Genomic DNA, 18,210 nt, shown 5'->3' on the forward strand with positions numbered 1-18,210 from the left:
AGGTTGGCAGAAGCTGGGACAAGTAATGGGTGCTCACTCCATTACGCAGCACTAGGGATTCGAACTGTTGAACTGCCGACCTTCAGCGTCTTAGCCACCGCATCCCTTATGTTACTTATAAAGACGGCTAAAAAGATATTTGCAGCCAATTCTTTTCTCTCAGCCTTGCAAGGTGTAGTCCAGGCAAGAAGCACAACTAGGAGTATTAGCTCTATCTTTATTGCAAGGTTATATTAACAAAAACTTGCAAGACTGAAAGTATTTCTCCACCTTCTTCTTCCTTCTGTCTCCCAAGGTCATTTCCACATACCATTTCATTTTCCCAGGATTCAAGGCATAGTTCTTTTATTAAGTGACTTAAAACTGTTTTTCACGCTTACGACCATTGCAGTATCCCCATGGTCACGTGATCAAAATTCAGGCGCTTGGCAACTGTCATGTATTTATGACAAATGAACTGTCCCTGGGTCATGTGATCAACCTTCCCATCCAGCTTCCATCAAACAAAGACAATGGGCGAAGCCCAATTCACTTAACAACCGCATGATTCACCTAACTACTGCAGTTGAGTCACTTAACAGCTGTGGCAATAAATATTGTAAAATGCCCTGCTTAGCAACAGAAATCTGGGCTTCATTGTGGTCATAAGTTGAGGACTACTGGTATAGCTTATATGACTACCAACCTCCTTTAAATGAAATAGTGTCACTGAGGAATGGGGCTGGGTGGGAAGTGTGCTTAACATTAATTATAAAGAAATGCAGAATTAGTGAAAAAAAATGAACCCAACACAGAATTTCCTCATAAAATAGTTATCAGCTTTATTATTTCCAGTCAAGATAACCAGAGCAAGACTTTGTTTCAATGGAAAATTTTTCCAGCAGATGAACCAAAACTTCTAATGCTAGCTCCTGCATTCAGAATCTTAAGTCCTTTCACCCTGTCTCCGTTCTTCGAAAATGCTAAAAGAATTGTACGGAAACCAGCCTTGTCTTTTCTAAAATGGAAAGATGGAATCATGCAGATAGGTTTTGATCTGTAATGTCAACCAATCGGCGATTAAAAGTGTGGTGTGCTCATAAAATACCCAGTACTTATAAAAATCCAAAATCTGTTTTTCCCTTTGGACTTATACCTTCCATTGAAGGTGAAAAATGCTAATTATTTATAAGTTACAAGTATTACCAGCATAATTGTCAGTTATAAGAAAGTTGCTGTTTGGGAGCTGACAACTTTGTTACAGAGCGGACTCGCTCCTTCCTGCCCCTTATCTGAGGAAATTCAAGAAATGTACATCTGAATGTTTTCTTAGAAACATTACAAACAAATAATAAGGGCAAATTTTTGGTCCAGCAGATCACTTTGATTAGCAGTAACCATGATCACTTTACTCAAGTTGCTTTCCTAGTTGGGTATTTCTTGTCAACAAAATGCAAACACCAGTATACAGACACACACACACACACACAAATTTGGGGTTTTGCGTTGCTTTAACTCCCATCCCCTGATGTGAGTAAATAATTCGTTTGGCAGCTGGTTTCTCATGAGAGACAGCTTCCTGCTCTGCTAGTGTTTTGTTTTGTTTTTTTAAAGGCACATTAGCAGCTTTCCTTATTCCTGGCAGTGCAGTGTACCGCTAAGGCTATGGATGTTTCTGAAATCAAGCCACATACCATCTCCCACCACAGCAGGATGTTCACACCAGTGCAGTCTAGGAAAGCCAGGCTGGGCCCGGTTTAGTCATAAAGAATGGAAGCAAGTTGCAGCCTTCTGAAGGCCTAGACCGCAGGGGTTATGAGGAGAATTAAAAGGCACATCAAGCTCAGACATGGGGAAGGAATTCCTTCTCTTCAATTTGCAGCTAGAGGACACAGTTTTAATTCTTCCACAGAATCATCAGTTGCTACCTGCAGCATGCTGGCAAAGTTTCCGAAGCTTGAGGTAAAACACGGGCCACAGCCTGTGCAAAAGGCCTAGGATTTCAGTCGCACAACAATACTGCAGGCCAGCATTTGCTATTTTAATTGCAGGTAGCTGCACTGAGCCTTTGGAAGCAGAGGTTTACCTGCTGCTCACCTGCATGTCAGTGCAAAGACCTTTAAGACAGCTGAGAAAGCATTAGAATTATGGAGATTTCTCCTCCCAATGCCCAGTATTGTCAGAAGCCGCATTTTCTAATGTAACAGATTAAAGTCATTATCTTTGGCATCCGATTATTCTCTAAAACTACACACAGACAATTTATTCCTTAGGACAGAGCCTCAAAGTACTACTTCCTATAATATTCACAACATACAAATTAGGGAAATGTTTGAGTTCACATCTGGCTGATGGCCATTTTTTTCTCTACAGCCATAGGAACATCACCAGTATAGTCTGCCTCAGAGTGTGGAACTTTGATAATGCATCTAGTATTCTAAAGAGCAAACATACCAGCTTGCAATTATTTTTATCAAGAAAAGCCCAAATAAACCGATATACCGATGTTGGCTGTTTTTGACCTTATTGCAAAAAGGCACAAGAGTGTTAACAGGCAAATTTTGGATGATGCAGCAAATTGGTTCCTCCTCTTATTTCCTGATATGTACCCTCTGTTGCTAGAAAGCAAGTTCAGAAGAATGGGAGCTTTGACAAGAGATGCATTTCAGAGCTGCTTTGGTCTTTTTCTTGGACTGCTTTAGCTGAAATGCCAAATCTGATGAGCATCTGCAGTGTTGCAGGGAGCCATGGATGGATGCTCACCTCTTGCAGACAAACACCAGTTAATTGCTACATTCTTAAGCAGGTGATCCTAAAAAAAAAACAAACAAAACAAAAGGCACACTGTTGAGATAAAACAAATTAAAAACAACAACAACAACAACAAAGAGATAAAACATAATCAAAGACTCCACTGGCTAGGAATTCCGGGAGTAGAATGTTAATATCTTTTTTTTTTTTTTTTGTTACTTGGAGGGAAATTCTACAGCTAGAGGTTCTATTAAGCCAAGAAGATGCTCAACACCAGGGCTGTCAAACTGGCAGCCCGCGGGCCGGATGCGTCACATGCTGACCATGCCCACCCCAGCCCCACAAAGGGGAAAAACATTGCGATATGTCACGTGACAGCAATGTGACAGCACAAGTTTGACCCCCGTGCTCTACACAAAAGGGCACGCTGGCCATGCTTCCACCTGGAGGACCTTGTAGTGTGGCTCCCATTTAGTCAACCTATGCCCTACCCTTTGAGAAAAGTGGTGCAATCGAAGCTAGCAACAGCCACATTTGCTGATGTAACATCACCACCTGGAGCACACTCAAACCACTTCCTGTGTAGTAGGTAGCAAAAGAAGGAGAACTTTTTTCATCTGCAGGTGCAGGGGAAAAAGCTATTTTTTTATGTGCAGATATAGGTGGAAATGTATCACTCCCAGCTTCTGCACTGATAAAAATCATGATATCTGAGGATGGAATTAGACTTCCGCTTCTTAACCCTCCATGACAATTTTTGAACTGCCAATGCTGGTTCACATCTGGAGGGTTTCACCCAGAGGTCTTCAAACTTGGCAGCTTTAAGACTTGTGGACTTCAACTCCCAGATTCTGGTTTAACCTAACAGCCTCTTTTGCTGGCTGGAGAATTCTGGGAGTTGAAGTCCACAAGTCTTAAAGCTGCCAAGTTTGAGGACCCCTGGTTTAACCAAACAGCCTCTTTTGTGAAAATTTATCTTTCTCTGAAAAACCTTTCCATTGACTTTGGACAAAGACAAGGAAAGAGGAGATTCATAAGCTTTGAGAAACATTTAAATATATATATGAACTATTTCCTTAAATGTTTATCTGACTTTGAAACTTCATTTAACTCCCACAGCTACAAAATGGGAACTGAACAGCTCTTCTGGTTGATTGCTAAGTGATGAATGATGTCTCTCTCTCCCTCCAGAATGATGTCATGTAAGATTACGGTTGATTGGGCATTAACTCCAAATAGGGACAAAGGATTTCTTTAAAACATTTTTCAGAATTTTAATTGGCTTCACTGCATACCTAACAATCAAAATTTGGCAAATAGATTTCTTCTCTTCAAATGATTTTTGCCATTTTGCTCATGGCAGAAACAGCCATGATCTTTGTAGCACAGACTGAATTCATAATCTTTGGCATCAGATATTTCCTAAAGTTCTTATTAAAGGTAAAGGTTCCCCTTGCACATATGTGCTAGTTGTTCCCGACTCTAGGGGGCGGTGCTCATCTCCATTTCTAAGCCGAAGAGCCAGCGCTGTCCTAAGATGTCTCCGTGGTCATGTGGCCGGCATGACTAAATGCCAAAGGCGCACAGAACACTGTTACCTTCCCACCAAAGGTGATCCCTATTTTTCTACTTGCATTTTTTATCTGCTTTCGAACTGCTAGGTTGGCAGAAGCTGGGACAAGTAACGCGGCACTAGGGATTCAAACCGCTGAACTGCTGACCTTTCGATCGACAAGCTCAGCGTCTTAGTCACTGAGCCACCGCATCCCTTAAAGTTCTTATTATCACCAGCCAAACTCATATGCTACTCTGGCTTCAGATTTTCTTTTGAAGAAAGAGCCCAGTAATGCAAATAGGGACCTTCAAAACTCACTCCGAAATTGTATTTTTAATTGTCAGTGCAATTTTAGCAACCAGATGTGTTAATAGATTCCTTAGCAGGAAAGGCATTATATTCTGAACTTTGGTGTGTGTATGTGTGTGTGTCCCTACAGTAAGAAATATTTGGCTGACAAGTAATATGAGACCGGCTTCAGGTAGACATAGCTGATTCTGGAAAGAGATGGTTTAAAGAAGAGCATATTTGTCTGTAAAGTTCACAGATTAAACTCACATGCGTCAGTTCCCATTCTTCATTTTCTGGCACTCGGGAGTGTTTCCCTGTATAGTGACATTCTCCCAACTCAACAGCCCCCTTCTTGGCTCGGAGGCAGAGCTGCTTGCCAATGTTGTGTCGCAGATCTCGCTGGGATGTGTATTCAAAATACTAAAAGCAAAACAGGGATAAGAAGCTTTCACTATTAGAAACAAAGCCAAAAATATTAATATTTTTTTTTTTAAAATTAAATACTTCAGTTTTGAAGTATTCAATACTTCAATTTTGTTCATTACATTTCTAGACTGTTCTGTCTTCACAAATCATCCCATCTCTATATATTTCTTACATTGCTTTTCATTCTTTAGAGTGCCTCCCTCCCTCCCTCCTCCTCCTCTCTCTTTCTCTCTCTTAGGATTTAATACACTCCATCCAACTACCACTTTTTCAGCTCTCTGTTTTCTCTCAACTCATTTGCTTTTCCTTGGTTACTTATAGATAGCTACTTATTCCTTGTTTACATATGACCAAACTCCTCCACCTGTAACTTTGGACGGTCACTAAATTAAATGCTGTAACTCAGACTCCCTGTATAAAAGAAGTATACAGGGAGTCCTTGAGTTACAGCATCTAATTTAATGACCATTCAAAGTTACAACGGAACTGAAAAACTTATGACCGTTTTTTTAAATTTATGACTGCTGCAGCATCCTCATTGTCATGTGACCAAAATTCAGATGCTTGGCAATTGACTTATATATATGCTGTTTGCAGTGTCCCAGGGTCATGTGATCACCTTTTGTGACCTTCGGACAAGCAAAGTCAACGGGGAAGCCAGATTCACTGAACAACTATATTACTAACTGCAGTGATTCATTTAACATCTGGGGCAAGAAAGGTCGTAAACTGGGGTAAAATTCACTTAATAACTGTCTCAGCAACAGAAATTTTGGGCCCAATTGTGGTCGTAAGTCGAGGACTACCTGAACTGATTACTTCCTATTGTACTCAGGCTACATTCATCCATCCTTGACTCTAACTCTTCTTGGACAGACAAGATTCTTAAATAACCCATTCAACTTACTTTTATGCCTTCCTGACATTTCAAATTCCCACTAATAAAAAATGGTCAGAAGCTTAGTCTTATAAACAACAATGAGGTTGCTGTTGAGGGCTTATCCCAACACTGACAGGCTGAATCCTACCAAGACTGAATGGTTGTGGATATTAGGGTCCCACAGACCCAGGGGATTTCCTCTAAATTCTTGGATAAGACTTCTCCATTCAGGAATTATGTACTATCTGAGCTTCTCTTGAACTAAGCTTCTTCTTAAAGAGTAAGTGGCAAGTGACAGCTGTGACCAAGTGGCCCTTTGCATACCTCCATGTGGTGCACCAGTTGTACCTCCTCTTGGATTGGAAGGCCAATCTTTGGTCAATCATTCATGCCCTGATCTCCTCCCAGCTTGACTACTGTGAGTTGAGGATTATCACTCCCGATCAACACCGATTGGGACGAGTCTTGGAGGAAGGAGGTGAACCAGCACAATACTGTGCCCCCCTCCATCTCCAGCTCCCAAAGCCGATCCGAATGAAAACCATGATCAATGGCATCAAAGACTGCCCAGAAGTCAAAAAGAATCAGGATGGATGTCCCAAAGGTGCTTTTTCAAGAGGCAACTGGACTTTCTTGTTATTCTTTGAAGAGATTGTGTTTCTCATCCAAAAAGCTTCTTCAGTTAATTGGAAAAATGTGTTATGCTGGATTTAGTTACATTTATTATGATGTAAAAGCTTTCCCCACCATAGTTACTTTATGAAATCCTAACTTTATACTACATAAACTGGCCTTGCATTTAACTGGTTTTTTAAAATTTAAACTAAGAAAATTTGAAGAACTTGTCCTTTTAAAAGAGAAATTATTTCTCACTATTACAAGTTATATTTTAAACTTTTGTTTATGTTAGGATAATGGGATTACTTTCTATTTTGAAATGTGGGTGTGTTTATAGTTTAAAGTGGAGATATGGCATGCATATTTGAACTGGGTAAGTTGATAAATTGTGTATGGGAGCTTGTCTTTTATAAAGGAGAAATGGTCTCTCTTTGTCATGTTAAATTTGGTTTTTAAAATTTTGTTTACATTATGATTTTATACCCTTTAAATGAGATTTTGTTATGATTGAGATATATTTGGAATGTGGAGTTTTATATACATTAATGTTAAAATCCCAGAGATTTGTTTAGATCTTTTACTAGCAATTGGTTTGAAAAAGACATTACTTCTTGATTTGCCAAATGTTAAGAGATGGGTTATCGGATGAAGAGTTTTATATTTGTTAGCTAAGAGGAGGTGAAGAGATCATGGAATTGTATAGACTTGCCATGATGATGGTGGGAACTCGCTTTCTTGGAGGGAGGAAGATTTTTTAATACTTTCTTTTCTCTCTGTGTCCATGTCTCTCTCATACTCTTTCTAAAGACAATACTTTCTATTATCTTTTATTATTCTATTTTAAACTTTTATGTTTTAAAAAAATACATCTCTAAAAATAACATTTCCTCACTTCAGTCTCAGCCAAAATACTTCCTTCCCTTTAGCTGAAATTTCATTTATATTCTATTATATTCTTATATTCTTAATATTCTATTTAGCTCTCTTTCTGAAACAATTTTAATTTCACCATATCTGCTTGCATTTCATCTGCTCTTTTAATCTTAGCTGCAGCTTATTGTCACTGTTCTTAGAAATTATCTTTTTTTTGTGGTATATAATCTCTCATCCACATTTTTACAACCGCCATTCGTTCATAACAACTTCTACCTGATAAACTTTTAATATTTCCTATTACTGTAACTCCCAGTGCTTCCATGGCTCTTTGCATGCACAATCCTTTTTTCACTTTTCCAAGCAGCTTCAACATTATGCTTCTTTACATCTAATTTTCTTTCCTCCAGTTATAGTATTAATCTATGTTCTAATACTTTCTCCATAAAAGCATGGAATACGGTACTTTCGCTTCCTGCGGTCATTCTAATTTCAGCGAAGATTCTTTCCTCCCTTCCTCATTTTGATAGATCATGACCTGAGTTCAATGTTTGCAGGAGCAGAGATAAGAATGGATACATTTTCACAAAGCCCATACCTGGTTGCCTCCCATCCCATGACAGGGATACAAAATTAAAGGCTTTCCACCATGGTTGTTTTCTCCAACATCCAGGCACTGCTGGGCACCTTCATTTCTAATCTGTAGTGGAATAGATTTAATAAAATCAGGAGCATATTAACAGATCACCCATACAAAGCTTCAGGTTTTAGCTAAACAGCTTGGACAAGAGTGTTCTTATTTTAAATGTTGCATTTTTTTTCTAAACATATGTACTCTTTTATCTCCCTTCTGAGCTCAGTTTGCCTCTAAGTACCTCACACCAACAGGAGTCAATTAATAAATCCTTTTAGGAATTATAATATTTATGAATATTCAAGTACTGAGTCAATGGCAAGACAGTTTGAATGGGAAATGCAGAGCCAAATAAAGATAGATTTGTTTCCTCAGGTCTTTTAATCAAGTGTAAGTCAGTTTGAGAGTGAATTTATAATAGCACCCCCCCCCCCCCCAATTAATATATCAGATTTAGTTCTCTAGGATTGAGTTGCAATTCTCTGACAACTTTAGACTTTTAAGATCTTCTTCATTCTCTTGATGTATCCACTTCTAATGTTCTTTTTGACTTCAGTGTGCTTGATATTGCTAGATGCCCACATAATTGTAGTGATTTTATTCATCCGGACACCCTGTAATTTCTATAGGTTATCTTGACAAGTTGTATTTTCACTTACCGCTCCATAGAAAGCTGGAGTGAGGTCTGGAATGAAGATTTCAGGATAAACAGTTTGTAGATACCAAGTGAAATTTTTGCAGTGTAACTGCTCCTTCAGCTGCAGTCGCTCACCAAGGTCTCCATATGTTTTCTAATGACACGTGCATGTTTAAAAGGAATCACATAAAGCAGACAAAAGAGCCATTTTCAGTTTGTTTACTAAAATAGCTAAAGGTTTTCACTGTCTTTATTCTTTAATTTGTTTAATCCATGGATTAAACCCGAGACAGTTCCAGCTAGAATTTGATTTCTAGGATTACTTTCAGATATGGAACATTCTAACCCTGAGATTGTCCAAGTTTCTCTCCTTCAGTAGATCCTGGAGGTCCTTGATAATAAAGCCACAGCTCCATTTTATAATCTATCAATGGATCTGTTTTTGTATCAAATCTCTTGCCAGTCACTCCAGTTCTAGAAATGAGGCCACCTCAGGGTGTCTAAGTCATTGAAATAACTACTGGAAAATGCTCTAATATTTCTCTTCCTTTGGTAAGGTTTCCAGCAACTATGCTGAAGAATCTTGCCTTTATTTAGAGTAGTGGTTCCCAACCTTTTTTTGGCCATGCCACCTAAGCATCTCTAAAATCCTGATGCCTCACCCCCCTGACATATAATTCTTACTATTAAAAAAGTGACTCCTACCCATGCGGAGGAAGCCTAAAAGGCCATTAACTTGGTTTAATCAAGGTTCCAATTACCCCCATTAAAAATCAAATTGCTCCCGTGTGGGGTGTGGGCCCCACATTGGGAACCACTGATTTAGAGGAAACAGAATCCATTAAATCAAATATTTAGAATTTAAAGACAAGACCTACAGATTTTGTACATTAAGGGAAGTAGTTCTCAAGAAAAGTACTTCATACCTCTCTGGCCATCTGGGAGGCCTGCTGGTTCCTTCTGTAGAAGATTTCCTTATAGTCATCCATCCAGACTTCTGCCAAGCGCACCTGATTCCTAGAAATGACTTGAGTCCCTTTGGGGAAAGTGTGTGGACTCTTGGAACGGAACACATGGCCAACTACAGAGCAGGGAATAATCTCCAGCTGGCCTCCACACTGCCAAACCTGAGGATGCAAGGCAGAGGGGAAGAATACCATTCAAACCACGAGAAAATTACAAACTCATACTCTGAACGTCGAAGTCAGGAAAAGGAAATAAGATGTGAAATTCGCAAATCTTTTCTCTTTAAAACAGGAATCAGGATCAGATTCCAGCTGCCTAAAATCAGGTCCCTTCAGGACAGAAGCAGCCATCAAATAGCAATAGCACTTAGATTTATATACCACTTCATAATGCTTTACAGCCCTCTCTAAGCGGTTTACAGAGTCAGCATATTGCCCCCAACAAACTGGGTCCTCATTTTACCGACCTCAGAAGGATGGAAGGCCGAATCAACCTTGAGCCGATCAGGATCGAACTCCTGGCAGTGGGCAGAGTTAGGCTGCAATACTGCATTCTATCCACCATGCCACCATGAAAGAGCATCTTCTTAGGAGGATGGGATGGCAGCCTTGTGTTTGCAGGCAATATCTTAAGGAGAAAAGATCTATCTATTTCAAGTTTGATACCAGTTTTTTCCCTGCTTTAAAAGAGAGTGGTCCTTTTAAAAGGTAAACTGGAGTCCTGCACCAGAAAACTAAGGAGCTTCCAAGATCAATAGCATTCACATCTGAGGACGTGCAATACCCCAATTTCCTCTGACCAAAACCTGGGACTGGTTCAATCCAGAATGGACCACTCTCCAAAGAATCTTCATCTCAGAGAGGTGGCTTTAGTTAAAGATTTACTCAACCTGCAACTGGTTTGGATAAAAACTGGTAATACTATGTTGATAAACAAAACATGTAATATTTTCCATCTAGGAGCCATTCTTAGCCCCTGAGGACCAGGACAAAAATCTAACTTTGAATTAAGTTATGAATTAGAATAAATTATGAATTAAGGCATACGCTAAACATGTAATAAATAATTTCACCTCTGACACATTAAAACAATTTGGTAGCAATTTTGAACAAGGCCACAAGCAAGGTTTGGGAGGCAAGTACATATTTTTGCCTTGAGATTACATTCATGCTTAAGGACTCTGGTTCTCGCTGGTTCTCTACCATTCTTGGTCTTGCAAAACATGTTCAGTGCTAGGATTGGTTTTGTCTTATTATTATTATTAATAATAATATTTTTAATGCTGGGTAACAAAATGTCATCAGAGCAAAAGCAAAGCAGAAAGCATACATAAACACATGCATTAACCTGGATGGAAGGTGACTTTGAATTTAACATTATGCCTGACTTTAGGTAAAGGTAAAGGTTCCTCTCGCACATATGTGCTAGTCGTTCCCAACTCTAGGGGACAGTGCTCATCTCCGTTTCAAAGCCGAAGAGCCAGTGCTGTCTGAAGATGTCTCTGTGGTCATGTGGCTGGCATGACTAAATGCCAAAGGCACGCAGAACGCTGTTACATTACGACCAACCAAGGTGGTCCCTAATTTTCTACTTGCGGTTTTTACATGCTTTCAAACTGCTAGGTTGGCAGAAGCTGGGACAAGTAACGGGAGCTCACCCTGTTACACGGCAATAGGGATTCGAACCGCTGAACTGCCAACCTTTCAATCGACAAGCTCAGTGTCTTAGCCACTGAGTCCCCCGACTTTAGTTAGACAAAAGCAAAACAAAAGGCTTCTCTATTTTCATTTAATCTGAGACAACTGTCCCATTTTAAAGGTACCTATTGAAGGCAGAAAAACTTATATTTGTTTCAGGTAGTTACAGGAAATCGCAACTCAGACCAGAGGTTCTTAACCTCACTTTTAAAACAAAAATCAGTATTCCTATTTCTCATATTCTTTTTTGCCACACGGTGGCACTCTACACAGCATTTAAGATCTCATTTTTAACAATTTAAAAAATCTTTATGTGCAAAGTTACCAACAAAGCATCTGCTTAAACATCTGCACTGTAAAATATATATTGAGAAAAAAACCTTCTCTAGATCCTGAGATCATTTCTTCTTCACAATATCAATAGTAAAATAGATGATGCTTGAATTTTACTTAGATTGTCGGATAATTTTCCAACAATACTGTGTTTTTTTTAAAAAAATGCAGTTGGTGCATACATTATGATCAAATTTGGTATGCATACTTAGAGAAACAAAGTATAATTCAGTGTATCTTCAGAATCAGTTGATCCCTTAAACTGGGAGTAATTGTGGAGTATCCTGGGGGGTGGTGGGGGGTAATAGAACCATTTCTAATTGCTTGTTTCTAAGATGAGGATCCAATTTGGGACTGCTGCTGTCAAGATGCTTGTGTAAAACAGCAGGATGTGGGTTCTGTTTTTTGTGGGGGTAATGATTTGAAAGCAGGAAAAGGGGCAGTTGGGCCAAACAGTTTAAGAACCAATGCTGTGGCATCTATGCACCTGCACTGTAATTACTGTCCCTGGATTGGACAGCAAATGAAAGTTTTACTCCCAGATGGACAGTCAGAACTGAGAATCCAAATGCAATAATAATAACAACTTTATTGTCATTGTACGTGCATACACAGTATACCCATACAACAAAATTCACTTAACACCCAAAAACCAGGTCCAACACACAAAACAATCCCCAAACACACTCCCACCCACCAGAAATTTCCCACCCCTAAACCACCCAAACATCCACACAACAGACCAAGTAAAACAGACCAAGTAAAAAGACTAACTACAAAGTAGTTAATCAGCCTCCAAACCATGTCATGTTTTGTTTCCATAGCAACAGAACCATTTCTTAAATTTTACTACTTTGTTTACTACCTCTCCTTTCTTTACTTTCTTTTTATGACTTTCTTCCTTTACTAATTCTATTTTCTCCCCTTTACTTTCTTTTTATGACTTTATTATTACTTTCTTCTGCTACGATTGCTACTACTATCACATAACTCCATTCCATTTTGAAAGCACAGAGCTAGGATAATGGGCACCGGATCTATGTAATCAATTCCAGGTTGATCTATCCTGACTTTTAAATTTATTGTGACAAATTCTATCCACTGTTAGGTTACATGATACTGCTATTACTTTACATACACACTTTTTAAGTATTAGGTTGTAAATACAATCTAAATCGTAACAGAGCAGAAATAAAATAACCCTTATGTAAAGAAACATGACAATAACTTTGTAGGTCCATTTAAAGCAATGGTCCCCAACCTTTCCACCTTGGTGGTCTGGGCCGGCGCGGGGGGAGGCATGTGTGAGTGGCAGCTCCATTTGCGCACAGCTTGCATAAGAGTGCTTCGCATGCGAATGTCCTCCCCTCGCATGAATGGAGCTTCGCACGCGAGCACACCCACCCACCACTTGCGCATGAATCTCCATTTGCAGTCCTCTTGCACGAGTGGAGTTTTGTGTGCGAGAGCAAGTGCCCACCGCTTGTGCAAGTGGAGCTTCATGCGTGCTTGCCCATCGCGTGTGTGGCCTGGTTTCGAACAGGCCGCAGCCAGGTAGTGGGCTGCGGCCTGGGGGTTGGGGACCCCTGATTTAAAGTATATGCAGTTCAAGGAATGAAGCCTACAGTTAAAGAAGCAGTGGTGGACTTCAGTGTAAATTCAGGTTTAAGCTTACCAAGAAAACTCACTGAGTAATTTACAGCCAGGCATCATTGAGCATAATGTATCCCCACAAGACTATTGTTAGGACAAGCTAGACAGGAAAAAAAATATGATTGATAGTCTTTACCTGAACCTTTACCCTAAAACAAATTAGGGGGTAAAAATAATAAAATTCAATACAAACCAAATCCACATATTATGTGGTGCTGTATATTGGCCTTTTGATTGTTTTATAGATTTTCACTCTGAAATTTTCATATTTTTCAAGATATATGCCACCTAATTCTCTCATGGGGAAAGTAAACTGACAAATCTAACCCCCAAATCCTGAACCAGCATTATCAGGCAGTGATGGCAAACTTACGATATATGTTCAAATGTCACAATGTTTTGGGTGACACACTAGTGTTCATCAACACTATGTCTCAAAAATGTCTCAAAAGCATGCTCTGTTCTGAAACAATATTCAGAATGGGGTGTCCTTTCCCACAGCCTCCAGACTTTCTGAAAATGAGTTTTACTCATATTTCATTTTTGCAATTATTTGACATTATAATACATAATGTCTATGCTATACAATACATAGCATCACTCAAGATTGGAATGCATTTTTTAAAAATAAATGAATATGTAAAGAATCATTTCTCTTTTGTTCAGGGGATGCAAGGTGCGTGACATGCCTGCAGTGTCAAGTTAGATATTTTCCAAATTTTTGACATGTGGAGCCCAAAAGTTTCCCCATGACTGATATCAGGCAATGATAATCTATTACTTCTCATTTACTCTCTAAAGATAGCTTTTTCAGAGAACTGGTAAAAAAAAGAAAGAAAAGAAATCCTCCCCTTTAAAAAAATTATATCTAAACATAGCTCTACTTCCAAGGAATATTTTGTAGCTTTCCTTCTTACCCGAAAAGACATCTCTACATTTTCCCCTCCCCAGATTTCCATCTGATCATCATAGGAGCCAATATGTTCAAAATAGGACTTGGAAATGGCAAAGAGACCACCGGCAAATGTAGGAGTCCTGCAGAAGAAGCATAGGAATATTATGAAAACAAATTATGGAAAACTGAAATCTTCTCTCTGAACTGAAGTCTTCATTCTCTCTAACATTTCTGAGTGAAATATCAAGGAAAGGTCAAACCAGGTTTACAATGGCTAAAGTAGGGAAAGGCATTGTATGGCATTCCAGATATTGTTGAATTTCTAGTGTCTCCACTTAGCATAGGCAATGCAGAAGGATGCTGGGAGATATTGGCAATGACTTCTGGAGAAGGTTCTCAGGGCCTTGATCAAAGCAGATCACATAAATTGGAAGGCAAGCCTTTTCCTGCACTATATCAAAGGCAACTTTCAAACATCCTTGTACTGAAGCAACCTTTGAGAAGTGATCTCAGGCTTTTACTACAAGTTTCAAGTTTTTTTTTTTTTTTAAAATATGGCAAAAGATGTGAAGATGGCTGGAATATTTGAATATTCAAAATATGTAAATGTTTTACGTTTTAATATTTTTTTCCACTGATTGTCCATAAAGCTGAACCTCCATGTATTTTCTAGTCCTCTACCAAGTATCCTAAAAATCTTAGTTTTCTAAATTACATGGAAAGCATATTTGATATAAAAGGAAGCATAAAAATGGAATTTTTAAGAAACAAAATAAAAGCATTAAATTAGCACACTACCCTCCCCAAACAGTACCCACAATTTCCTGATTTAGTTACCAAAAAAGTCAAGAATCACAAACCACACCTATCTGAATGATAATGTTTCACTTAAAGGAACAAACAAATTATGTGACCTGGAGGGAGGGGGGCAGGGGTGTGTGCAAGGCAACACTTTCACTCCCATTCTCTGAAGTTTTTAGGCAGCAGTATCATCTACAACTTTTTTTAAACAAAAAAAAAAAAAAACCCAAACCAAATTGATGCTTGTACACCAATTTTTATTTAATAGAAATCGCTGTATTGATCAAAAAGCAGGGCTGTACATATAAAATCTAAACAAACGCAATGAAGTCAATATGCATGATTGTGCATCAGTGTTGTACGTATTCACACAAACATATTCTCCCCTCATCCCTCCTACCACTTTTTGTCCGAAACATTTTGCCTGGTAGTTCAAACACTTGCTGACAAGACGGCAGCTGTTAATTCCAGAATTAGATGCGATTGGGGGGGACGGGGTACTCAAACCTGATAATTTGATGCATATTCTTGATTAACTGCATCCAAAAATAAGAAATAACCACAGTGTTTGGGATGGATCACATTCCTTAAGAGTTTCAAGGATGGCCCTTCAGAGGCAGACTGGGCCTTTATTTATCCTTGGGTATCATTGCTGCAAAGGTTGGGCACAAATAAGAGTATTTGGGGATAGAGTGTTGCACTACTTTCATTATTAGTTACCCCAGAACTCTTTGTCCTTACTTGCATGTTCATTTGTTTTAAGGAAAAGAAAAGCTGAGACTAGCACCAGAAACTAGCTTCAGCAGAGTTTTCTCTGAAACCAGTCCTCTGCTTCTGTTGTAGAGGAGATTAGGAGCTGATGAAAAGCCAAGTTGCCAATGTCTTTCTTTCTCTCTCTCTCTCTTTTGCTTTCTTTTTCTCCATAAGCAATAACAAAAAGGAATCTCTGTGCCTCTTTCATTGAGACAGAACAGCCTCCTGTTTGACCTCTGCACAAAGGAGAGCTGTACTTGAGGCCAAAGGAACAGGATTTTGTCTCCCTCTTGGAAGGGAGGAGGGCCAAGGCGGTATCAAATGGCTGGCACCATGAATTTCAAGGTCATTTCAAGCTTTAAGAAGTGGAGAGGCTGGTTACCTTAATGACTTTTCAGTTGTCCACTGCCAAGAGAGACAAGGGGCTGGCAGAGTTTGAAAGAGGGAGAAATAAACCTTGGTCCTTTCATGTCACAGCTCTTATTATCCTGCTTTGATACAGCAGGGGGAAAAGGTCCTGTCATTGTCTCTCAAGGAAGTGTGGGTCTCACAGGCAGTTTACAAACCTTGTACTATACCAAATGACACTTGGGAGATAAATCACTCCAATTCTTATTTTTTCTGATGTTGTGGTATGGGGGAGAGTGCAGGAGCAGTCTTAGAAGGCTATTAATACTGCAAACCTTTTTTTAAAAAAAAAAATAATCCTAATTTAATTAGCTAAAAGAGATTCTAAAAATGAAAAGAGGTGGGTATTCCCCATTAAAAATTTCTAGCATCTTACAAGACAGAGGTATAGCTCTTAAAATTCCTTTGCAAGAGGGACTGTTATACTTTGTAGATATATCTTTTAACTGTGTAGCAGTAATATCTGTGTCATTAATATTGAGACTGACTCTAAACATTTCCAACATAAAGCTTGGTGAAAGTTGCTGCATAAACAGTTGGTTTCGTCTGCACATTTCGAAATTCAATCCTGCTTCAAATATGCAAATTCATTATTAGACGATATGGAAAAATAAAATTAAAAACTCAGCAGCAGTACAGTTTTCCATTTACATGCACTCCTATATCTTACAAAATACTGAAATGTCACTGAGCCATAATAAAGCACTCCATGAACTGATTAGATAGATAGATAGAATTCTTCATTGGCCAAGTGTGATTGGACACACAAGGAATTTGTCTTTGGTGCATATGCTCTCAGTGTACATAAAAAGAAAAGATACCATTTTATCTGTTTTATCTAAAGATATTTTATCTTAAATTTTATCTAAAAGATTAGATAAAAACTCAACAAGTGATATAACAGTAAATACTGTACGATGGAATCAGTTTCAATCATCAATCAGGCTGGAAAAGTCTGGAACCAGTTCAACCATAACTAGAGCAAAACAAGAACAATATTGCTACTTCACAGAATATCAGGAGAACCCCAATCAAGAGGAATGTCATTTTTCCTATTTAAGGATAGGAAATTAACACCTTAAAAAATGGAGCATCCACTTAGCCATTATTTTTGTTTAAAAATAAAATTCCTTCCTTCCTTCTATCTCTAAAGATGATTCTTTGAAGTGGGCAGGGAGGAAAATTCTAAGAACCCATAGTTGTGCCCCTTTCTGAGTTGGGATTCCTTATGCACAGTCACTCATGCTCTCGTCACTTCTCGCCTGGACTATGGCAACGCTCTCTACATGGGGCTCCCCTTGAGGAGCACCTGGAGGCTCCAACTGGTCCAGAATGCAGTCGTGTGGGTGATTACGGGAGCGACATGGTGCTCCCATATAACACCTCTCCTGCGCGAGCTGCACTGGCTCCCGGTGGTCTTCCGGGTGTGCTTCAAGGTGTTGGTTCTCACCTTTAAAGCGCTCCATGGCTTAGGGCCAGGGTATTTATGAGACCGCCTTCTGCTACAGATAACCTCCCACCGGCCAATACGCTCTCACAGAGCGGGCCTCCTCAGGGTGCCGTTGGTCAAGCAATGTCGGCTGGCGGCCCCCGGGGGGGAGCCTTCTCTGTGGGAGCACCCGCCCTCTGGAACGAGCTACCTCCCGGAATACGCCTGATTCCGGATCTCCGCACTTTCCGTAAGGCCCTCAAGACGTTTTTATTTCAGCAAGCTGGCCTGGCCTGAATAGGTTTTATGGGTTAGTTTTTTAATTGTATAGCTAGGGGTTTTAAATTGGGAGGCCGATTAATTTAATTTATTTTTAATTATCTTAACTTTTATATTGTATGTTATTTTAATTCTCGGCTGTTCACCGCCCTGAGTCCCTTCGGGGAGAAGGGCGGGATATAAATTCAATAAATAATAAATAATAATAATAGTCTCACTCAAATTTAGTCATCCTTAAGCCTACTGGAATGATGTGCACACAGTTCAGTGCTAGATTGTGTCCAGGAGTATTTAAGTGTCAGTTGCAGAAATAAATGCTTAGGAACAAAATTCATCTGTGCCAAAAAAATAT

General features: G+C 39.2%; 1 protein-coding gene across 3 annotated transcripts in view; it reads right to left on the reverse strand.

The window, feature by feature from the left end:
• Positions 1–796: 796 nt before the first annotated feature.
• The window catches only part of GALNT6 (polypeptide N-acetylgalactosaminyltransferase 6), a 75,489-nt gene continuing 58,075 nt past the window's right edge, over positions 797–18,210 (reverse strand). For all 3 annotated transcript variants that reach the window (XM_034412233.3, XM_034412232.3, XM_087886817.1), the window contains 6 exons: positions 14,211–14,328; positions 9,571–9,771; positions 8,667–8,798; positions 7,972–8,073; positions 4,844–4,996; positions 797–2,791 (listed from right to left, as the gene is read on the reverse strand). In XM_034412233.3, the coding sequence (XP_034268124.2) occupies positions 2,678–2,791; positions 4,844–4,996; positions 7,972–8,073; positions 8,667–8,798; positions 9,571–9,771; positions 14,211–14,328 (820 nt within the window). In that variant the 3' untranslated portion in view covers positions 797–2,677. The remainder of the gene's footprint in view (positions 2,792–4,843; positions 4,997–7,971; positions 8,074–8,666; positions 8,799–9,570; positions 9,772–14,210; positions 14,329–18,210) is intronic.

The sequence above is a fragment of the Pantherophis guttatus genome, chromosome 2, assembly GCF_059756535.1.
Source record: "Pantherophis guttatus breed Tessera chromosome 2, ASM5975653v1, whole genome shotgun sequence".
Taxonomy (NCBI): Eukaryota; Metazoa; Chordata; class Lepidosauria; order Squamata; family Colubridae; genus Pantherophis; species Pantherophis guttatus.